The 20599-nt window shown below is 47.7% G+C and overlaps 1 protein-coding gene across 2 annotated transcripts in view; it reads right to left on the reverse strand.

The window, feature by feature from the left end:
• Positions 1 to 20374, reverse strand: part of GMPR (guanosine monophosphate reductase) — a gene marked incomplete at its 5' end in the record, with an annotated part of 40522 nt that extends 20148 nt beyond the window's left edge. Inside the window, 5 exons of one of the 2 annotated variants that reach the window (XM_082848806.1) lie at positions 245 to 326; positions 8119 to 8292; positions 11347 to 11430; positions 13631 to 13750; positions 20288 to 20374. In XM_082848806.1, the coding sequence (XP_082704932.1) occupies positions 245 to 326; positions 8119 to 8292; positions 11347 to 11430; positions 13631 to 13750; positions 20288 to 20374 (547 nt within the window). The remainder of the gene's footprint in view (positions 1 to 244; positions 327 to 8118; positions 8293 to 11346; positions 11431 to 13630; positions 13751 to 20287) is intronic. The other variant, XM_082848807.1, reaches the window with a different exon arrangement.
• Between the last annotated feature and the right edge of the window lie 225 nt (positions 20375 to 20599).

A 20599-nucleotide genomic window follows, 5' to 3' on the forward strand; every position in this document is an offset into this window, starting at 1 on the left:
AAACCACATTCAAGTTCATTCAGAACCTCCCCAGAGGCATCAGAAAGCAGCTCAAGGAGACTTCTGTTCAGGAGCCTCTTCTGATCAGAAGCTCAGTGGTAACTTCCAAAAGAAATGTGCTCTAAACCTGAGGATGGATCATTCACGGGGTACCTTCTGGGCATCTCCGGTCCCTCCAAGCCCCAGATCCCAATTCTCGCCCCCCTCTGCCCACAGCCCCTGCTGTGCTCCCAGCAAGTCTTACCTGGTCCAACGCCCACTTTGATTATATCTGCTCCTGAAAGAATAAGCTCTTCCACCATCTCTCCCGTCACCACGTTCCCTGCCTGGGACAGAAAGAATACAGCTCGAGATCATGAACTACTCCTGGTGGAACAAAGATAAGTGATGGAGGAACCCCACAGAAGGAGGAGCATGTTCTGAAGCCACCAGGCAGCCTGGGGACAAAAGAGAAAATGGGAGAAAACAATGGACCAATCCCTGAATAGACTTTCGTCTGAAATTGGTGGGCTAGAGTTTTCTCCAGGTTTCCTTTCTTCTCTTTTAACAAGAACACAGAATTGGACACCCGGGGCTACCTCTGGGTGAGTTGATAGCATGAGGAACTACAGAATTACATGACTTTAGAACTCCAAGAGACCTTAGACTATCTAGGTCAGGGCTTGTTGAACCTATCAGTGATGGACAAAACAAAATCTTACAGAGAACCTAAATACATAAAATAAGCAATGAAACACTCTCTCTGCTGATTAAAATCTTTATCGTTCACAGTCTGTAAACCCCCTGAGGAACTTCTATGGAACCCAGGATTAGAGAACTACTGGTCATCTCACAGTTGGGAAAATACCTGGGTATCCCACTCTAGGGTTAGTGGTTCCCACCGAGATATGAAAGGGCAGACAAACCCAACAGCACTGGAACGTACATCATTTGCAGAACAACATGAAGCTGTGGTCCTAATAAACACATAAGCCAGGAAGTGGCAGAATCTAAAAACCAGAAGGATGCATCTGGTTTGAAAATAGTATATGTTCTTTCACCGCAGGAGTCTGGGAACACAAAAATAGCCCTTTTTATTACAACTCACTGCCCTGTGGATCCTTCAGCTGGTACATAGGATACTTGGTAAGATGCCTGTTCAAATTTTCACAACTATGCAAAGTCTTATTTTGGGAAATGCATCCCTAACTTGTGCGACTGATTCTTTGGTATTGAAGCCCCAAGTGTCTTTTCGCTGAATTGATTCCCAGAGGGAATTTCTTTCTCCACCTAGACAAAGTGACTTTTAACTTTGTATAAAAGGATCTTGGAAAAGGACAACGAGGAGGGCTCAAAGCTACTTTAATTCCAACAGCATCTGATAATGGAAAATGACAGACAGCCCAGAAAAAGGACTGGAACATAGGAGAATATAGTACATGATAAAGATGGCCTTACATGTCATTGAGGAAAGAGCAGTATTTCAATAGACAGAGCTGGGGAAAGGGATCTTTTGGAAAAAGATACAGATTATTACTCATACTTTTCACCAAAATAAGCTTCAAATGGATTAATGAGTTAAATTAAAAGTTGTCTTCCAGATTTAGAAGAAAACTTTGAATACTTGTAATAAGCATAAAACAAAAAAATATATATATATATAAAAAATATATATAATATATATAATATATATATATAATATATAAATATATATAAATATATATATATATCTATATGAAAATTAAAAACCTGTGTACATATAAACACACACTCATACATATAATCAACAAAACTAATAAGCAACCTGGTGGAGAAAAATATCTGCAGTTATGACAAAGAGTCACTAACATTACAAGAGCTCTTCCAAATCTACAAGAAAAATGCTACCACCTCACAGAGTAACTGCCAAAGGACATGAACAAACTAATGAAAGAAATAAAAGTGGCCACAAACAGAGGGAAAGTGTTCAACCTCACTAGTAACCAAACTTAATGAAGACACCAGCGAGGTACCACTTTTCACTTAAATTATCAATGATTATAAAGACTAAACACTGAAGAGAAAACAGACACTCATTCTCTGCCGGTAGAATGTCTACTCCAGAACAAGTTCTCCCAGAAAACAATTTGTCCATGTAGAGAAATGCAAATGTATATATATCCTTTGATCCAATAACTTCCAGGATTTTCTCAAGGCAGTAATCACAAATGAGGTCAAAGATTTAACTACAAAGATGTATTATTTGTAACAGTGCAAACCTGCAAATATAGTCCCTAAAATGGAAATGGTTCGACAATCTATGACCCATCCATGTGATGTTTTTTTTTTTAATTAATTAATTAATTTATTTATGGCTGTGTTGGGTCTTCGTTTCTGTGCGAGGGCTTTCTCTAGTTGCGGCAAGCGGGGGCCACTCTTCATCGCGGTGCGCGGGCCTCTCGCTATCACGGCCTCTCTTGTTGCGGACCACAGGCTCCAGACGTGCAGGCTCAGTAATTGTGGCTCACGGGCCCAGTTGCTCCGCAGGCATGTGGGATCTTCCCAAGACCAGGGCTCGAACCCGTGTCCCCTGCATTGGCAGGCAGATTCTCAACCACTGCGCCACCAGGGAAGCCCCATGTGATGTTTTCAAGATTGGTTTGATGCCATGGGAAAATGCTTAAATGCTTTCAGTGTAATGTTAGGGAAAACAAAGAAATAGTAAGATCTCAATTTTGTTAGACAAGCGTAGGTGTAGATGAAAACATACACCAAAATGCTGACAAATTACGTCTAGATGAAGGAATATTCTGACTGTTATTAATCATTCTTCTTTACAGTTTCCTGGATTTGACAGTAGAAATTGTATTACTTTTATAATTGTGATTGGTTTTTTTAGGGTGTTTTTCCTTAAGCACAGGACCAGCATGAACTCTGAACCTCAAAAAGAACTTAGTAGGGGACTTCCCTGGTTGCTCAGAGTCCTCCTGCCAACGCAGGGGACACAGGTTCGAACCCTGGCCCGGGAAGATCCCACATGCCGCAGAGCAACTAAGCCCATGCGCCACAACTACTGAGCCTGTGCTCGAGAGCCCGCGAGCCACAACTACCGAAGCCCATGCGCCTACAGCCCGTGCTCCCCAACAAGAGAAGCCACCGCAATGAGAAGCCCGCGCACCGCAACTAACAGTAGCCCCCACTCGCCGCAACTAGAGAAAGCCCGCACGCAGCAACGAAGACCTAACGCAGCCAAAAATAAATAAATTTTAAAAGAAAAAAAAGAACTTAGGCACCCAAGAAGCAAGATGCCCTCATTCTTCCTCCCTGGTTGACTTGCTAAAAATTCAAAATATATTTTAAAAATAAAATTAAAGTTAATTATAAAAATAAGTTAAAATAAAACACTTAAGAAGCTACTCTAAGCTCCCTACAAGGTTTCATTTTCATTGTGGACCCCCCCAAACCTGATGCCTCCTACAAACCATTTGGTTTTAAAAGGGCCTACTTTACACCAAATAAATTAATTCAAATCAGCTCAGGATGAACATACCAGGTACAACCGTATGAGGTCAAAGTAGGTTTAAAAGCATGGAGGAAGCTGATGCTATTTTAAGAGCCCAGAAGCTCCCCCAGGTGTCCTCGTGTCCCCTGAACCGCCTGCGGGATTCTGAACCAGTGGTCAGACGCAGTCACGGCAGAGAGGGCTGAGCGTGGAAAAACCCAGAGTGATTACAAAAGGCTTCCAGCCTGAGGCCCACACAACAAGAATGCAGATGACCAGGAGAGGATGGAGAGTGTCCACTTGCAGGAACAAAATCTGTCTGTTCAAGTTTGAAACCAAGAAGGGCAAAAATAAGGGCAGAAAGGAAAAGACAAATTCAGAAATGAGAGTGGCCAGGGGAGCGCCGTCGGGCTCCGGGGAAAGCCCAGCCCGTGGCCCAGGCAGCCTGCGGGCTCCGGGTGGGGGAAGCTGGCAGGGGGTGATTAGCAAGGAGTCAGCTTATCTTGGCTGAAGCAGCTCCTGTGGGCAACGGATACCAGAGGCTCAGAACGTGACATCCGGCTCAGTCATGACCGGGCAGCCAGGACAAAACAGAAGCTACAGACCCTCAGCTGGGCCCCAAAGCAGGCAAGGGGAGATTTCCGCTAGGCAACCCCTCCTTCCTGGGGAGGCCAAGCACTGTCCAGGCGCCCCTCTGGCTCGTCCATGTCCAAGACAGGTATGAGGGTCCAGGCAAAAGGCATGAAAAGGGACAAAACAAACCTTTCAAGTACTTCTGTAGCATTTTAAAAAGTCCTCTGGGCAAGAACCAGCCCCAAGTCCTCCAGCTTTCCTTTAGACCCAGACATCTATAGCAAAATAAGTTCAGAAAGCCCTGGGGTTGAATGATGGCCCTCCCACTCGCCATGAAATTTTAAGAAAATAGCTTCAACTTTAAGTCTGCATATATCCTGCTATAAAGCGGGACTGATCAGACCCACCCATCGTTGTCACTGTAAGGTTTATAAAGGAAGTTCAATAACCATCTCCAGAACTTTTTCATCACCCTAAACTGAAATTTCATACCCATGAAACGATAACTTCTCTACCCACTTCCTACCAGCTCCTCTGACGCCTTTTGCCAAGAAAAATCCTCTCTGCAGAATGATCTAAGGCAGAGGTCAGCAGGCTAGGTCTGGCCTGGGGGCCAACACCTGATAGAAGGTGCTGGAACATTAATGCCAGAGCCTTCTCCCATGCCCACGAAGGTGTCCCTTTACCTACCCATGCAACCAGGGACTAGGAGATGCTATCAGGGCAATAACCACCTTGCACGGCACAAGAAACTGAGTTTACCGTATGATTCTCAGAGACAAACATCGGCTGAATCTCTGAGGCCTGTCACAGCTTCTGCCGCAGTTTCAGTTCACACCAGTTCCAGAAAGAGGGTGAAAACAAAATCCAGGTAACTCGGCCTGAGAGGGCCCTTGTGCTTCAAGGAGGTACGTTCGGCTGCCCATGGCCGACACCTGTGAGGAACACTGAAGGGCGTCCGCCTCTCGGGAAGAGGCACAGAGCAGGCAGGGCCTCCACAGGGCTCAGAACCTTGTCTGACCACGACAGCTGGAGAAAGAACCCAGGCAGGTGCCTGAGCCGCTGGCCACACATGGAAATGCCAAGGACGTGCCAGTGGCTAGCTGGGGATCGGCCAATGGTGGCTGACTTGACATTCCCCAGGGGAGCAGAGCTAGTCTCATCTGAACAGATTAGGTGTCACGGGCCTATGTCCTCGGGACCAGATCAGAAAGAGCCGCCAGGGACTTCCCTGGCGGTCCACTGTTTAAGATTTCGCCTTCCAATGCAGGGGGTGTGGGTTCGATCCCTGGTCGGGGAACTAAGATCCCACATGCCTTGAGGCCAAAAAACCAAAACATAAAAACAGAAGCAATATTGTAACAAATTCAATAAGGACTTTAAAAATGGTCCACATCAAAAGAATCTTTAAAAAAAAAAAAAGAGCAAGCCACCAGCACAAAGGTACTTCCCAGACCCAACGTAGGGACCTCTGCATACCAATGAGCCTGAGCTGGCAGGTGGCCTGGCTGCAGCATGGTATAAAGGAGAGATGCCAGGCCCTGGGGACAGGCGCTGGACCCCAGGCCCACCTCGCACTGGCTGCGTGACCCTCAAAACTCTCTCGACCCAAGATGAAGTTTCCCATCAATTTAAAGTACAATAGGTGCCTTTATCTTACACAGGACGAGTTATTATTAAAAGAGAAGAGCCTGGTCCACGCTAGTGCCTTTTTTCCACAGTACCTGGAATACACCCAAGAACACATCATTCCCTTTCCTCTCTGAAAGCCACCAGGCAAAGGCCCAGAGGACTTGTCACACTCTTCTCACACCCAGCATCTTCACAGGACCCTTTTCTGCCAATGACATTTTCTAAAAATCCCCGCTTCCCCCCTCTCGACCTGTGGCAGTGCTTGCCTTAGGTGAAAGACAAGAAAAAAGGCTCCACGTAAATCCAGGATGTGCTGGGCACCAGAAGCAACAAGCCGTCGCCCCTGATGCAGACACCCAGGAATCGCCAGCCTCTACCAACAACACTTCTGAGCTGCTCTCCCGTTCACTGCAGTGTAACCATCACAATAGCACTCAGCACCTGTGTTATATACCTTTCAGTTTCCAAACACTAGACAAATGCATCCTCCCAATGCCTCCCAGAGCCATGAGAGAAATTACCTTCCTAAAAACCAAGGACATAGGAGTACCAGAGGTTTCCAAGTGAATCACAGATCTCAGGGGTCAGTGCAGGCAAAGCACAGCTGAGGAAGAAACACCTACCTTGCCAACCAACGAGGGAAACCAACACAAACAACGAGAACATATTCCCTGGGCAGCCGGCAGGCGCTGCAGAGGCCCCTGCCATTGGTGGCTGCCCGGGGGTCCTTGGGAACTCTGCGTCAATCTCCCCCTCCCTGCCTCACTCCCCACACCCCAGCAACCCCCAGGCCCTGCACTGGCCACCATGCCCTTTCCCTGCCCCGCCAGTCCACACCCTTCCTGCACCGCCCGTCTCCCTGGGGCCTAGTGGAAGGAGGGAGCTTCATCACTAAAGTTAACAAGGACAGAGCATGTTAACAGGTCTCCAGAGCCTGGACTTTGAATTCTGACCAACCTGACCTCAAATCCCAGCTCTGCCGCTCAACGTGGGTATGACCTTGTGAAAATCCCACAGTCAAAGAATCAGGAATTAGGACTCCTCATCTGTGGTAAACTTGGGACAACGGTTCCTACTCTTCACAGAGATGTTGTAAAGAACAAAGGTGAGCCTCCTGAAACACGGGTATTCAGCAAACGGTGTTCCTGTTATCAAAAACACGACAATGCTGGCAGCACCATCATGGGCGGGGGGTGAAATGAATCTTGCTGTTTCCCACCCAGCTCAGACACGGTACAGCTGGTTGACCTTGGGACAATGCTTGACGCTTTCTTCTCACATGACTGGAAAGCATAAAAATACTTAAAAATTTTTGGAAATCCTTAACAGCTGATTCAACTCCATCAGCAGAAATACGAATTCCTGTCTCCCAACTTCCTTAAAATGATGAAATGTGAGGAGAAATTAAATTAAAAATTTGTAAAAGGAAGACACGGAGAACAGACTTGTGGTTGCCCAGGGGGAGGGGGAGGGGGAGGGGGAATTGGGGAGGGTTGGAGTGGGAGTTTGGGATTAGCAGATGCAAACTTTATACACAGAATGGATCAACAACAAGATCCTACTGTATGGCACAGGGAACTATACTCAATATCCTGTGGTAAACCATAATGGAAAATATGAAAAAGAATATATGTATATATAACTGAATCCCTTTGCTGTACAGCAGAAATTAATACATTGTAAATCAACTATACTTCAATAAAACAAATTTAAAAAAAGAAAAGAAAGAGAAAACTAGGTTCAAAAAAATTTGTAGAAGGAGAGTTAGGTAAATTATCTAGGGGTCAATCAATAATTGCTATGTTAATTAAGACTAGTAAAGACACACAATTACAATATAGATTTTCCAAAAGCCCAAATTTAACCCTGAAGCTTCTAGTTCTATGTTTCCCAGCAATAAGAGATATACACATTCCAACTAGCGAAGGTGTTAAAAATTAGGAAAATACCCCCCAAAAGGCAGGAAAAGTCAAACATAAAGATGTTAGATAAAACAAGACACCAACTGATTTGCAAATAATTGTTGACTATTCTGAAGTGTTCACATTGTGGATTTCAACTCTTACAGCAGAGTTTTCTACTGGCGAGGAGACTGGGGCAGAGATGACATAAATATGTTCAACAGAAAGCGAGTTATGTTTTCATTTTTAAAAACATACCCTTTGTTAAGCAGTGACACAGACCTTGGTTTAACGGTCTCACATGGTAAGAAACACTGGATATTTAGCAGAGACGAAGACCTTATGGCATTGATCTGGATTTTATATGTATATTTTTGGAGCAGAGCCAGTTTTCAGATCTTCAGAGCTGCTGCCTCTCCTTTTCCTGCTGATTCTCAACTAGTCTGCTAAGAAGAAGGCAGCAAAAGCTACGAAGAGAACACAGCTCCCCGGACACCCCACACACGTCTTCTCTGCTTCCCCATCCAGAGGAGGTCGTCCCACCATACCTACCATAATGGTGTGTTCTGGAAATCTGGCCCGGACGAGCTTCACGAATTCCACAAAATGTTCCGAGTATCCATTGGCCACATCCAGGCAAATAAACTTGACCTGCGGCACGGCTTCCAGGATGCTGCTCATCTTTTCCAGATCATTCTTCCCACTGCCCGAACTCACGGCTATATGCTGTACCAAACAAACCAAGAGGCGTAAGACACGAACAGTAACCCTGCCTCCATCCACGCGCCTGTTCTGAGCACAGCACCGTGACCCTCCGAGGTTCACCCTGATCAGACAGACACACAGTGGACCGGCTCAAGAAACATGCAGCAGCAGAGGTAAAGGAGATTCACTTCTTCAGTTACCTGAACTGACTCCGCCGTCTGTCCCACCATTAAACTGCACATATCCTGAGCCCTGGACCTCAGCCACACAATCTCGTGCCTGGCTCTTGTTTCATTTCCTCAAGCTCTCCACGTGGAACTCGGAACCGTGGAGCTGCTGGTGCAAATTCTCCTCCAGGAGGAGAGGAGAGGTAAAGAGAGCCAGGGTGGCTGGTCTGCTCAGGTTCCTCGTGCCAAAGCCGTGGCCATCACCCTGAGCATCTCGCTTAGGCGGCAGGAAGGAGGGAAAGATGTCTAAAACCCCTCTGATAAAATCCCTTCCTGTTTTCCTTTTCACGCCCGATGCAACATTATCACAACATGCAAATCGTAACCTGCACGGGTTGCTGCCAGTCTTAGCGTCTCCATTCTAGAGGCAAAATGTCCCAAAGTGCGAGAATGAATGAGCCCCGAAAGGATCCTCCCCATCTGCACTGGGACGTGCTTACACCTGAAGCCAGCACAGTCTCCTCCGTGACACCCTCTCCCCCAAGCTCCTCAGCACTGGCGCTCTCCAACCCACCCCGCTGCTCCACTCAAAATCTGCTCTTTGGATTTTAGTAATTTATGCCTCAACAAAACTAACTCATGGGATTGTGGCCAGAGTCGGCATCTCACCTTTCATAAGATATTTATATTTTATTAATTTATATAATGTTTATATTCTAACTCATATCTCTAAACTATAAGCCATAGACGAGGGACGTATCTGAAAATCCTTTGTTATTCCCTCCAAATCACAACAGTGTAGCTACAACTCAGATACTGAATGTAAGCGGACTGGTAATGTGATACATATTCACTCCAATTTTCACTCCTCCTGTTTACGGTCTGACCTGTGCCCCAAATCCACACGTTCTTTCCCTCCGAGTTCTGCTACCAATTTTATTTTCTCCTTCATTTCTGTTAAAGTTTAGCAGGTAAAACTCAAGATTGGTTAGTTTCCCTCTGTGCCACTGAGTTTGTACCATGTTCCCTTTTTAATGAGCTCTAATTTGGTGGGAGTGGGGCAGTAAGTGAAATGAGGACACTTGGTAATGAAAAAACCAAGGTTCTGATGAATCATGCACTGCTGGGAACTCATGCTCCCCAAACTTCATCCAGAGAAGAGGGGAAAAAGGTGAAACAGAGATAATCCATTAGAATAAAATATGGCAAAAAGGAAGGACCCACTAGTGAGCCAGAACTATTTTATCTCTGAAACCACCTTCTCCCCAATCAAAATCCACACATAGTCAAGGCACAGAAAAAAAAAAAAAGAAAAAAAAGGAGCCAGTGTAACTTCAAAAGCAGTACAATATGAAGTCATTCTCCAATCACAGATGTTCTCACCATGTAGAAAAGCATCTAAATGCAGAGATTCCTCTGTGGCATTGACGTAGAACCATTGAAGTGTGCCAGGATCAAAGTCTGGTGTGTTCTACCGGGACTTTTGTTATTTTCAAACTGCTTTTTTTTTTTCAGTAACAGTGTTACTGAGATATAGTCAAAAACAATTCACCTTTGAAAGTGCACAATTCAATGGTTTTAGTATTTTTGGAGTTGTGCAACCGTCACCACAATCAATTTTAGAACATTTCATCACCCCAGAAAGAAATTCCCACACCCTTTAGCCCTCACCCTCAAACCTCTCATCCCACAGCCTTAGGCAACCACTAGTCTACTTTCTGTCTCTGTCTCTACAGGTTTGCTTATTCTGGACATTTCACGTAACACAATCATGTACACAGCCTTTTGTGTCTGGCTTTTTCACTTGGTAAAATGTTTAAGATTCATCCATGTTGTAGCATGAATCAATATCTCATTCCCTTTCACTGATGAATATTCCATTGTATGGATATACCAGATTTCGTTTATTCATTCATCAGTTGATGGACATTTGGGTTGTTTCCACCTTTTGGCTATCATGAATGATGCTACTGTGAACATTTGCGTACAAGGTTTTGTGTGAACATATAGTTCTGTATCTGTTGGGTCTATACTAGGAACAGAATTGCTAAGTAATATGGGAACTCTTATGTTGAACCTTCTGCGGAACTGCCAAACTGTTTTCCACAGCAGCTGCACCATTTATATTCCCACCAGCAATGTAGGAGGACTCCAATTTCTCCACATCCACGTCAACACTTTTTATTATCTGTCTTTTTGATTAAAGCCATCCTGGAGGGCATGCTGTTTATTCCGCTCCATTATATTCAGCTCCAATTATAACAACTTGCTATAATTAGGTACCTTTTCTGGTCAAAAGGCACGTTTAGAACGGACCCGTTCCCGGGAAGGAAACACTGCCAGGTCCTCTGCAAGTTCTCATGATAGAACACTTCACTTCTCAAGGGAAAAAAGATATTCCTTGCAGGTAAATCCTAATGTTTTTTAAAAAAGAATACAGTCCAGGCTTCCTTGGCAAATTCTTGGCAATGATCAACGGCTGGGGGACCACTACTGCCTTCCCCCAGTTTCTCCTTAGGACTCTGTGTGTCTATCTGCTGCCAATTCAAATCCTTTTGACAACCCTAAAGATTTTCTTCCGAGTAGCATGGACATATATACACTACCAAATGTAAAATAGATAGCTAGCGGCCACATAGCACAGGGAGATCAGCTCGGTGCTTTGTGACCACCTAGAGGGGTGGGATAGGGAAGGTGGGAGGGAGACGTAAGAGGGAGGAGATATGGGGATATTTGTATATGTATAGCTGAATCACTTTGTTATAAAGCAGAAACTAACACGCCATTGTAAAGCAATTATACTCCAATAAAGATGTTTAAAAAAATAAAATAAATAAAACAAAAATTGAAAAAAAAAATTTTCTTCCCCCTGCAACAAATGTAATTTATAACCAGGGTGGAGTCATACCTGCAGACATTCTGGGTGATTAGCGGCAAAGAGCTTCCAGTCATCCAGGGTGTAATGCTTGTGAATTGCTGTAAGCATGGAGTGCTAGGAAATAAAACAGCACCATCAGGACGAGAAGTCAAGGGAGTTCCAGTCCCCCATCCTCCATATGGCGAGGGTGATCCACCAATACAAAAGCATCCGGTGTTCCAGCCCTTCAGGCTTAATTTGCTTTGAATATGCTCCTAGGAGGCCCAAACAGATGAAAGTGTAACTAGGGAAATCACAAAACCGTGTTTTCCACTCTAATCTGATCAGACAACACAGCATTCAAGATTTAGGAGGCAATGCCAGGAGGCAGGGGGGTGGAATAGGGAGAATTCTCAGAGCCCCGGGCGGCCCACACTTGACTGAGGCCGAGAGCAGCACAGAGCGCTGGTCCCCTGCCCATCAGCAGGGCAGCCTGAGGGCAAAGTTATGCTTAGTCAACCCCAAAGAAGCTCAACTTCTACCTGAAAGCTTTTCTTTGGGTTCACAATCTAAACATCTCCTGCTAAAAGCTAAACCCATCAGGCAGTTGGTATTCTTGAGGGAGGGAAGTACATAAATCATAATCCTAAATCTATGACTATCAACCCGGCAAGTGTTTACTGAACACCTACTTTGTGCAAGCGCTTCGCATACATTATTTCATGTGCTTCTCAGGACTTTGTATAGCAATAGTAGTTTCGTGGGCAGAGATGGGGCTTAAGAAACTTAAGTTTAAGAAATTTAACAATCGCTTGGCCAAAAAGGGGCGAAGGCCAGAATCAAACTCAAATCTGAATGCGGAACCCAGGCTCCTCCTCCTGTATCAGGGCCTCGCTCCTAACTTCTCTCAGTCCCCTCTCCTAAAATTCTACGACTTTATTAATGCAAGACACTAACTCAGTGGATCTTAGAAATGGAAGATTCGTAGGACCCGCACATGATTAGCTATTTCAGTGCATACTGTCTCATTCATGGGGAGTCTTTCCTGTGCAGATGGGAAGAGCACAGCAAGTTCTCCGTTCTTCACGGACTACTAATCTGATATGTGAATTCATCAGGGCTACTTATTGCCCCGATTCCATGCATTTTTACGCAAACACGTAATTCATTAGTAGCAACGGCTGATCACAGCAGAGGGAGGAGAAGATAGGGAGCAAAAAATACAAATTCCTTTTGCAATTAATTTATTAGCCTCTGGCCCAAAGCTCACTGGGGGCTAAGGGCGGACAGACGAGGCAACTGATCCTGGACTCAGACAGACCACCCCCCACTCCATTTGTGACTTCATAATTTGTTTGAAAATCTCCCTTCTAATCACGGGCTAATAATGAATCCCAGCACCTCCTGAGGTTAGACATGCTGTCCACAGCAAGAAGCTCTTTCAACTAATTGGATTTATCTTTTCACTTGGCAGGCATTAGCTATGGAAATAGATGCACATACTCTGTGCATCAGAAGCAGACATTTCACATCTATGATGAATAAATGCACCGAACCTTGGACACAAATGCAGACACAGATGTGTGAGATGAAGATTTTGCCCACAAATAACTTTGTTTTTATTTTTCTAAAGCCAGGGCACTAGCTACTCCCTTTACAGGCAACGAGACAGCAGCTGGTTCAAGGGACCCTGAGCTTGTACTAGTATCTGTTGGTGTAAGTTGGGAGACAAATCCCTTATTCTGGAGTCAGTCTGGGTTTGAAATCTTGGCTCAGTGACTACCTGCCTAAATGCCTTGAGCCAAGTGACCTCTCCTCTCCTTCTCTGCCTCGATTTCCTCATCTGTATAAGGAACCCACCTGTATGAGCTGTGACCACATCATACACATTACAATCAGTGCTTGGCACCTAAGTTTTCTCCATAATGATGTAATAAATGCTACAGAACAGATGAAGAGGTTGTCTTCATTTTAAAGGTGCTGTCACTCTTCTATTAATACAACACTCATCCAACTGTATAATATGGCACAATGTCCAACTTCTTTTTGTGTCTCTAATTTCCAAAAGGATCACGAGCATTTTCAAGAAAGAAAATGGATGCAGGTCTAGACCATCTCCCTGAAGGCAAAGTCCAGACTCCATCCACCTTCTGATGGAAGAGAGAAAACGAAGTGTCTGTAGCAACAATCAGACTCAGAACCAAACAGTTCGGCCGCAGCGAATGACCTGAAGTGTCTCACTTTTCTCCTCTTCCCTGTGTCTGAGCAAGTCCAGGGTGGGCTACTGACCACCTGTCCAGGGTGCTTCTCAGAGGCAAAAAGCCCGCCGTCCTACCTGTGACATCACCACTGCCATCTCGAACGTCCCCACGGTGTCCATGTTGGCCACAATGATGGGAATCCCCGAGTAGGTCTGCTTCGAGTTCCGAAAAGTGAAGCTTCGCTCGAGATCCACCTGTTGCAAAAGGGAAAAGAAGTCCTTGGCTCCTTATGTGATTTGGGTAGAACTTCTAGAGTTTGGAGCAAGTGGAAAGGACACAAAGGAAGTGTAGGTCCCTCGGTCCCTGGATTCTCTTAGGGGTTGGACCAGGGGTTCCAAAGACAGGTGAGTCCCTGAGGAAAGGGAGGCATGGGTTGTTATCCAGGCGCAAAAACTGAGCTGGGGTCCTTACAACCCTCAAGCACCAGTACAAGGCACTGCGTGCTCCCCGCTTCAACAGCCCCTCCCACCCCGCTGCCACCTCTGGCCCCAGCCTGGTTCATAATAGCCCGAAGCACCACATACAAGCCACCTTTACCCCCTTCCAAGCACTGGAGGAACAGCTCCCCTTCTGGGAAAATCCACTCCACTCTTCTCTGCCAAACAAGGCCCTCCCTTTAATTCTCACCTTCCGAGAGAACCAGGCAATCCAAATTCACCCTGCAGTCAGCTGCAACCCGTAACTCCCTTAGCCCTTCAACCTTCTCAGCTATTTTGTAACTATCAGCATCTTTCAAAGAGCCAGGAGGAAGGACACTGCAGCCATGTCTGTGCACATAACCACTTGTTCCTTTGACTTGCAAACAGCTCCAATTCTACCATAACTCCAACCTCAGCGTATTTATGACCAACTCAAGCGACAGGGAATCCAGAACGAGAGCTAGGCCAGGAAGGCTCAGCAAAAGCAGTGGGTAGGGCCAGGCGCTGGCCAGGAGCTAGCAGGATCGAAATCGCTTCTTCCACCCAGGGCAGATCCCGGGCCTGTATGCGCACAGATGCAGTGGCTCATCCTTCCCCTGCTCTGCTCGTATCCCAAGCCCCCCACCCCACCCCCCGGCAGGCTCAACTTCCCAGGCTGGTTTCTGGCTGGGTTTGGGCAATGGGGTCACTGGTGGGACAGGGGAAGACAGTGGGGGAGGTGGCCCTGGGTGTAGTCAGAGCAGTTCTCCCAGACCCCCTCTGCCTTGGCCTGCATGGTTCCAGCTCTCAGAGTGATCCCAGGCCTTGGGAACCTCCCCTTTGGGAGTGGGTTGTCTGCTGCCAATCTCTGGCGTCCCTCGGTATTCCATCCGGTGTCTCAGCTGTGTCACAATGCCTTGTATTAAATTTCCTGTTTTAAATATTCAGCAATGTTCGTTTCCTCAGCAGGACCCTGAGGGATACAGCCCCTCCTGGCAAGGGGCACTTCCCCAAGGAGAACTGGCAGGACAAACACAGGTGGAAATCTTAAGCTTCTGCAAGAATCTGGACCTACATTAATCCTGGCTGACTGAGGACAGCAGCGGTAATCATTTCTACCAGTATTTATCTAGAGGCTTCTTCTATTTTTTCGTTGGAGGTAACTTTCACCTTGCCATCAACATGTCAGAACACCAGGGGGCACCTCAGGTCCTTTTCACACCTCGCGCTCCCCCACCACAGAAGGCTTCCTGGGCTAACAAGGTCATAAACATGGCGGCGCTGGCCTTAAACAGCAATCAGTGAGGGGAGATGAGATGCTGCCACTGCCGGAGCACTTGTGGAAGGCAGCTCATCCCTTTCCCCACTTCCTTCATTACCATCCTTGGTTCTACTGCAGTGAAGCAAGTTCGATCTGCATCCTGAAAGGTAACTGAGGGGATCTATTAGTTGCACCCTTCTGGGCTGCTAATGGCATGGACATTTTGGCTTTGCAGGCTTAAAACAATCGGAATTCCTTGGTCTCAAATTACTTATACTCCTTCCAAGAAACGTGAGGAGGGCTGCCACGCTCTGCACCCAGCTGAGCTCACAGTGGGTTTTTCTTGGCGCTGCAAAACAGTTCTCCGTGGAAAAGGTCAGCCTTGGCAATGAACTCTTCCCCTCACTTCTACTCTCCTGCATACGACGGAGCCTATGCAATCCTTAATTCTAGGAACGAGAAATAAAATATCTTCCCCGACCTTATCCACTCAGACGGACGGACACACACACACACACACCCGAGACGACCAGTTGTTCACGGAGAGAAATATTTTAAATATTCTAGCCACCAGAAACAAAACTTGGCACTTAACCTGCCACAGCTGGTCCACGCACCAAATATAGCACCTCCAAACACTCTCTCTGCTAAGCCTGGTTTGAAAGGGCACAGAAAGTAATAAGCCACCCCTCTCCGGCCTCAATAATGCATGTTTCTGCTGTTCTTTAAACATACCTTCGTCATAGTCCTGCAGCCCAACATTTGGGGGCCCCAAAATACAAATAGAGGCCCACCTGCCACGTTTCTAAACATCTCAACGTTATGAGCAACGTGTAAGAAGCTGCTACACAAATGTTGTTCTATCCTCCTACCTTTACAACACAATTTCATTAATGACCTGGAAAGCACCAGAACATGGTGCCACGGGAGCCAGCCCTGGCCCCGTCTCTTCCCACGCACATCCTTCTGGGCCCACATGGACACCCCAGTCTGCACACTTAGCTCCATGCACACACGTCCATCCCCGCAAACAGCGGTCACCTGGCCACTCTGAGGTTAGAGGCGAGCATATCGGCCGCAAGGCTGGCCCTTGGGAAACACACCTGGGGAAGAGGCCCCCCGTGCAGGCCTTGGAATCAGCTCGAAATCATGTGGGCAGGAAATCCAGGATGCTGAGTATCTGGAGCATGGCCTAGAGGGAAAGGCCCAGCCCTCAGCCCTGCCCAGTGAGGAGGGGACGGGGGAGCAGAAGTGGAGCCCGGGGCAGGGGCCTCTTTTCCCTAAATCTATGGCTGGTGTGATTAAAGCAATTCTCTTATTAGATTATTCATTATCTGTCTCACCTGTAGACTGTAAGTCGAAGCGTAGGGGCAATGCCTTTCATCTCTGTGGTCCCAGTGGCTCAAAAAGGGTGGAATAAATTAATGTCTGGCTGAGGGGTAAGGATGAGATTGTTTTGGCCCCCAGCCTTTCAGGGTAATGCGTGGTAGGCCCCAGCCCGGCCCTCTGAACATGCTCGGTCCCCTGGAAGTTTCACCGTCAGGTGTCGGGATTCAGAGATGCGCACGCAGCCACACACAGTACCAGAGAGCCACGGGGTTCCACAAATGCAAAGGCTCCGGCGGCCAGCCTGTGTGCACACCAGAATCACGGTGGGGTGGCTCCCCAAATACACATGCTCAGGCCACCCCAAACTTAATAAATCAGAACCTTTGTGTTGGAGACCACATGTGTATTTTGGAGTGTCTCCCCAGGTGATTCTGATGCATGAAGAGGCCTCATCACACCCTCCAATGTCACAGGGCAAAATTTACAGAAGCTGGTACGGTTTGAACTGTCTCCCCAGAAAGGTATTGAAATACCAACCATCAGTACCTGGGCACGTGACCTTACTTGGAGCTAGGGTCTTTGTGGATAATCAAGGTAAGACGAGGTCGTTAGGGTGGGCCCCATTCCAGTATGAACTGGTGTTCTTACAAAAAGGGGAAGTTTGGACAGAGACACACAGAAAGGGAGAATGCGGATTCAAGAGGAAGACAGACATCAGAATGATGTATCTACAAGCCGAGGAACACCAAGGTTATGTGTAAACACCCCGAAGGCAGGAGAGAGGCTTGGAAGATTCTTCTCCCTCACAGCCCTCAGAAGGAACTGCGAGACAGTACATTTCTGTTGTGTAAGTCACTCAGTCTGCAGTACTTTGTTACGGCAGCCCCAGGAAGCTAATACAGAGCCCCGGTAATAAAATAACTAGCTCAGAGCTTGGAAGAACCCGGGCCTTCTTTCTGCCAGCCGATAGTCTCTCTACTCTGCCATGGTCTCATTCCCCTCGGGCCAGCCTGCTGTCCACTGAAGCTGGACCAGAACTCACCAGAACCGGTCCACTTGTCACTGGACTACTGGTGAAAAAACGACTAAGGAGTCTTAAGGAGACTGATAGCTCGTCAGGTCATGTCTTTTCTGTCCCAGGACAAGTAAGTGGCCAATTTTCCAGTGCAAATTCCTCCACTGTCTGACTTCCAAAGTTATGGTTGTGTTAAGTTTGCGGTTTTTTAAAAAAATCTTCCTAGCTTAAGGACTAGGGTGGGACACTGGGATAAGAAATGGGTCCCAAGGAAGAAAACGCTCAGGGAGTCAAGGGACGATGTCACCTCCCCAGTGTGTCAAAGAAAGACAAAGTTCTTGCCCAATGGACAACCATGTCACTTCCTCTGAAAAGATTACCCAAATGCTCCCACACAGCCCTGTGGCCCTTTATTCTTGTGGCCCAAAGCCTTGTGAAGACATGAGCATGGGCAATGGATGGGCAGTGAGGATGACTGCCGATCTGTTACAACCACAGGAAGGCAACCTGGGCCATCTCCACCTGCAGCCTTTGCCTCTGGGAGTTGACCTCAAATTCATTTTATGTGACACTTGTGGAAATCCCCTTGCAGAAGCACTAAACCTCCGAGTGGAAGGGCACTCTGCCTTTCTCTCCACTTCCTGCTCACAGCAGCAGGCCCAGCTCTTAGCAAAACTGCTGCAGTGATAAATCTTGTCAGTTGTCATAACTCTCCCTTCCCAGCCAGACTCTGCTTCCACAGGGTATGCTTTACTCTCCTGGCTCCAGTGTTTTCTCTCCTGGTACCACTCAGATCTGCTCTCTGGTTAGGCTCAAAGTCCAGTCATTTACCATTTAGTTTCAAATTTACACTCAGGTATCCTTCTGCCTGGAGGCATACATTTAGGATTCTATCTGGTCGTACAATGCAAAGTTTTCATCTGCTTACAAGAAATTTCAGGCATCCACAAGCAAACTGAGAAAAGCTTGAGAGGGGATTAGAGGTCCACCTAGATCCCTGAACATCACTGAAGCAGGCAGCCAGGTGATACCGGGTGGCCAGCAGGCAGCTAAACCACGACGGGAACCAAATGGAAAGGCAACGCCAGTGAACTCAGGTTTCCAGGCAGGGACCTGGCAAACGTGGAAATATGAAAATACTTCTCAAGGACACAGAGACCTCACAGCTATGTGTACATGTAGACTGCAAGGTGTCATGGGAAGCTGGGACATTAACACTTTCAATCAACCCAAATCATGAAACCAAATGATGCACGACAACGTCACACGATTCCCTGGGAAACAGTAATTCGTTTTATTACATAATCCTGAGTTTCACCTTCACAAGAGGTTTCCTGCTTCAGAAAATACACATAATATATCCTTGTTTTAAACATATAACTTTTCTTAAAGTAAGTTTCTCTCAACTAAGTGAATTGTGAATATTCAGACTATTGAGGCCAACAAATTAGTAGTCTGCCCAGAATCCCCACATCTCATCTTGGCCTGGACTCAGGTACCAGCTACTGCTTAGACTTCACGAGACCAAGGCCTGCGATCGCAGCTGTTTATTGTTCTTCTAAGTGTCTGCCCCCGCTCTTTAGCACCCGGGAGGACACAATAGAGGACAAGAACTGAGTTGAGCAATCCAGGGGGATAAGGGTTAATCACTCCTCGCCTCTTCCAGTCCCGGCTCCAGCTGCCAACCCTCCCGCTCGAGAAGGTGAGTTGGGAGGGCCTGGTCATTGGCTAAAGCAGCAGCAGGCTTCCTTAATTCAAACAAGCCCTCAGCTGGCGGCACCAGGCACTGCAGTTAGGAGTCAGGCGGGGGCACCGGCAGGCAGCCCGGGGCCTCGCAAGGGGATTTATTTATGGTCCGGGGAGCGGGACGGATGGAGCAGTAGCTGGCTCGGTCTCCTGTTTACTTCTCCAGCCCCCGCTTCCAGACCCAGCAGTCTCCTCCCCTTCGGCTGCAGCTCTCGGCCCGCCACGCAAAGCCACGGTCACCGGGATACACGACTCCGGGGGACTCTGCCTTTGTGTGCAACTAGTTTATCCTTCACAGCTTGACCTTCCTCCTGCCCCCCTCCCTGGCTATGTCCAGTCTGGTCTCCACCTGTTCCTCAAGCTTCGCTCTCATTAAGGCAGGACCAGCAATAACGCCTCCACCCCTACTCCCGCACCCCAGTGCTCCCAGCTTCCCAAACGCTGGGCTGGACTGAAGCGGTCCGGTAAGTGGGTACCATCAGGCACAGGTCTGCAGCCCCACTCCCAGAAATCCACTGAAACGCAGAAAGTAAACCCTGAACTTTTGCCCCAGCGTTTCCCTGTTTTGCAGACGTTTTTAAAAAATTCCATTGCTGGACCTGTTACTAAAGCAGCCAGAGTTCCCCGCACTGAGAGACACTGCCCCAAAATCTCCTCTCCCTTTATACTTCGTCTCTGCTCTGTGTACCACCCCCCCGCCATCCTCTCTAAGTCACTTGGCCCCTTGGTCTTCGCTCCTCTGGGGTCTAGTTCTATTGCGTGCCTCCCCTCGTCCACCCGACCGGACGGATTTAGAATTTTAGGCCGTTGTCGGACCCCTTAAAGACACCTCCAGTCCTGGCAGGGAACCAGCTGCCCTTCCCCCTTCTACAGTGGTGAGGAGGGCAAAGGGGGTCAGCGTCCCACAGAAAAGCTGGCAAGGCTGGCACATCCCAGCGCCTTGCACCCACCTCCCCCGCGCCACCCGGGCAAAAGATCCCACCTCGGCTCGGCTCTTGAGGCTGCTTCGCTTGGGTCGGAGCAGGACATCCTTGAAATCCAGCTTGAGGTCGGCATCTATGCGGGGCATGGCGCCGGCGGCGCGCTCGGGCCGGCACGGCGGGAGCCCGCAGCTCCTCCCTGCGGCACGGGCTAGGGGGCGGGAGCAGCCGGGGCTTGCGGGGGAGTGGGGAAAGGGGGCGGGGCGGCGGGAACGCGTGGCTTGCTGTGCCGCGGCGGGTGCTCGGCCGGGCGCGCACGCCGCGCCCTTAAGGCCTGCGGACACCTGCAGCCGCGATCGGCCCGCCCCGCGCCC

This window comes from Leucopleurus acutus (assembly GCF_964270905.1).
Source record: "Leucopleurus acutus genome assembly, chromosome: 10".
NCBI lineage: Eukaryota > Metazoa > Chordata > Mammalia > Artiodactyla > Delphinidae > Leucopleurus > Leucopleurus acutus.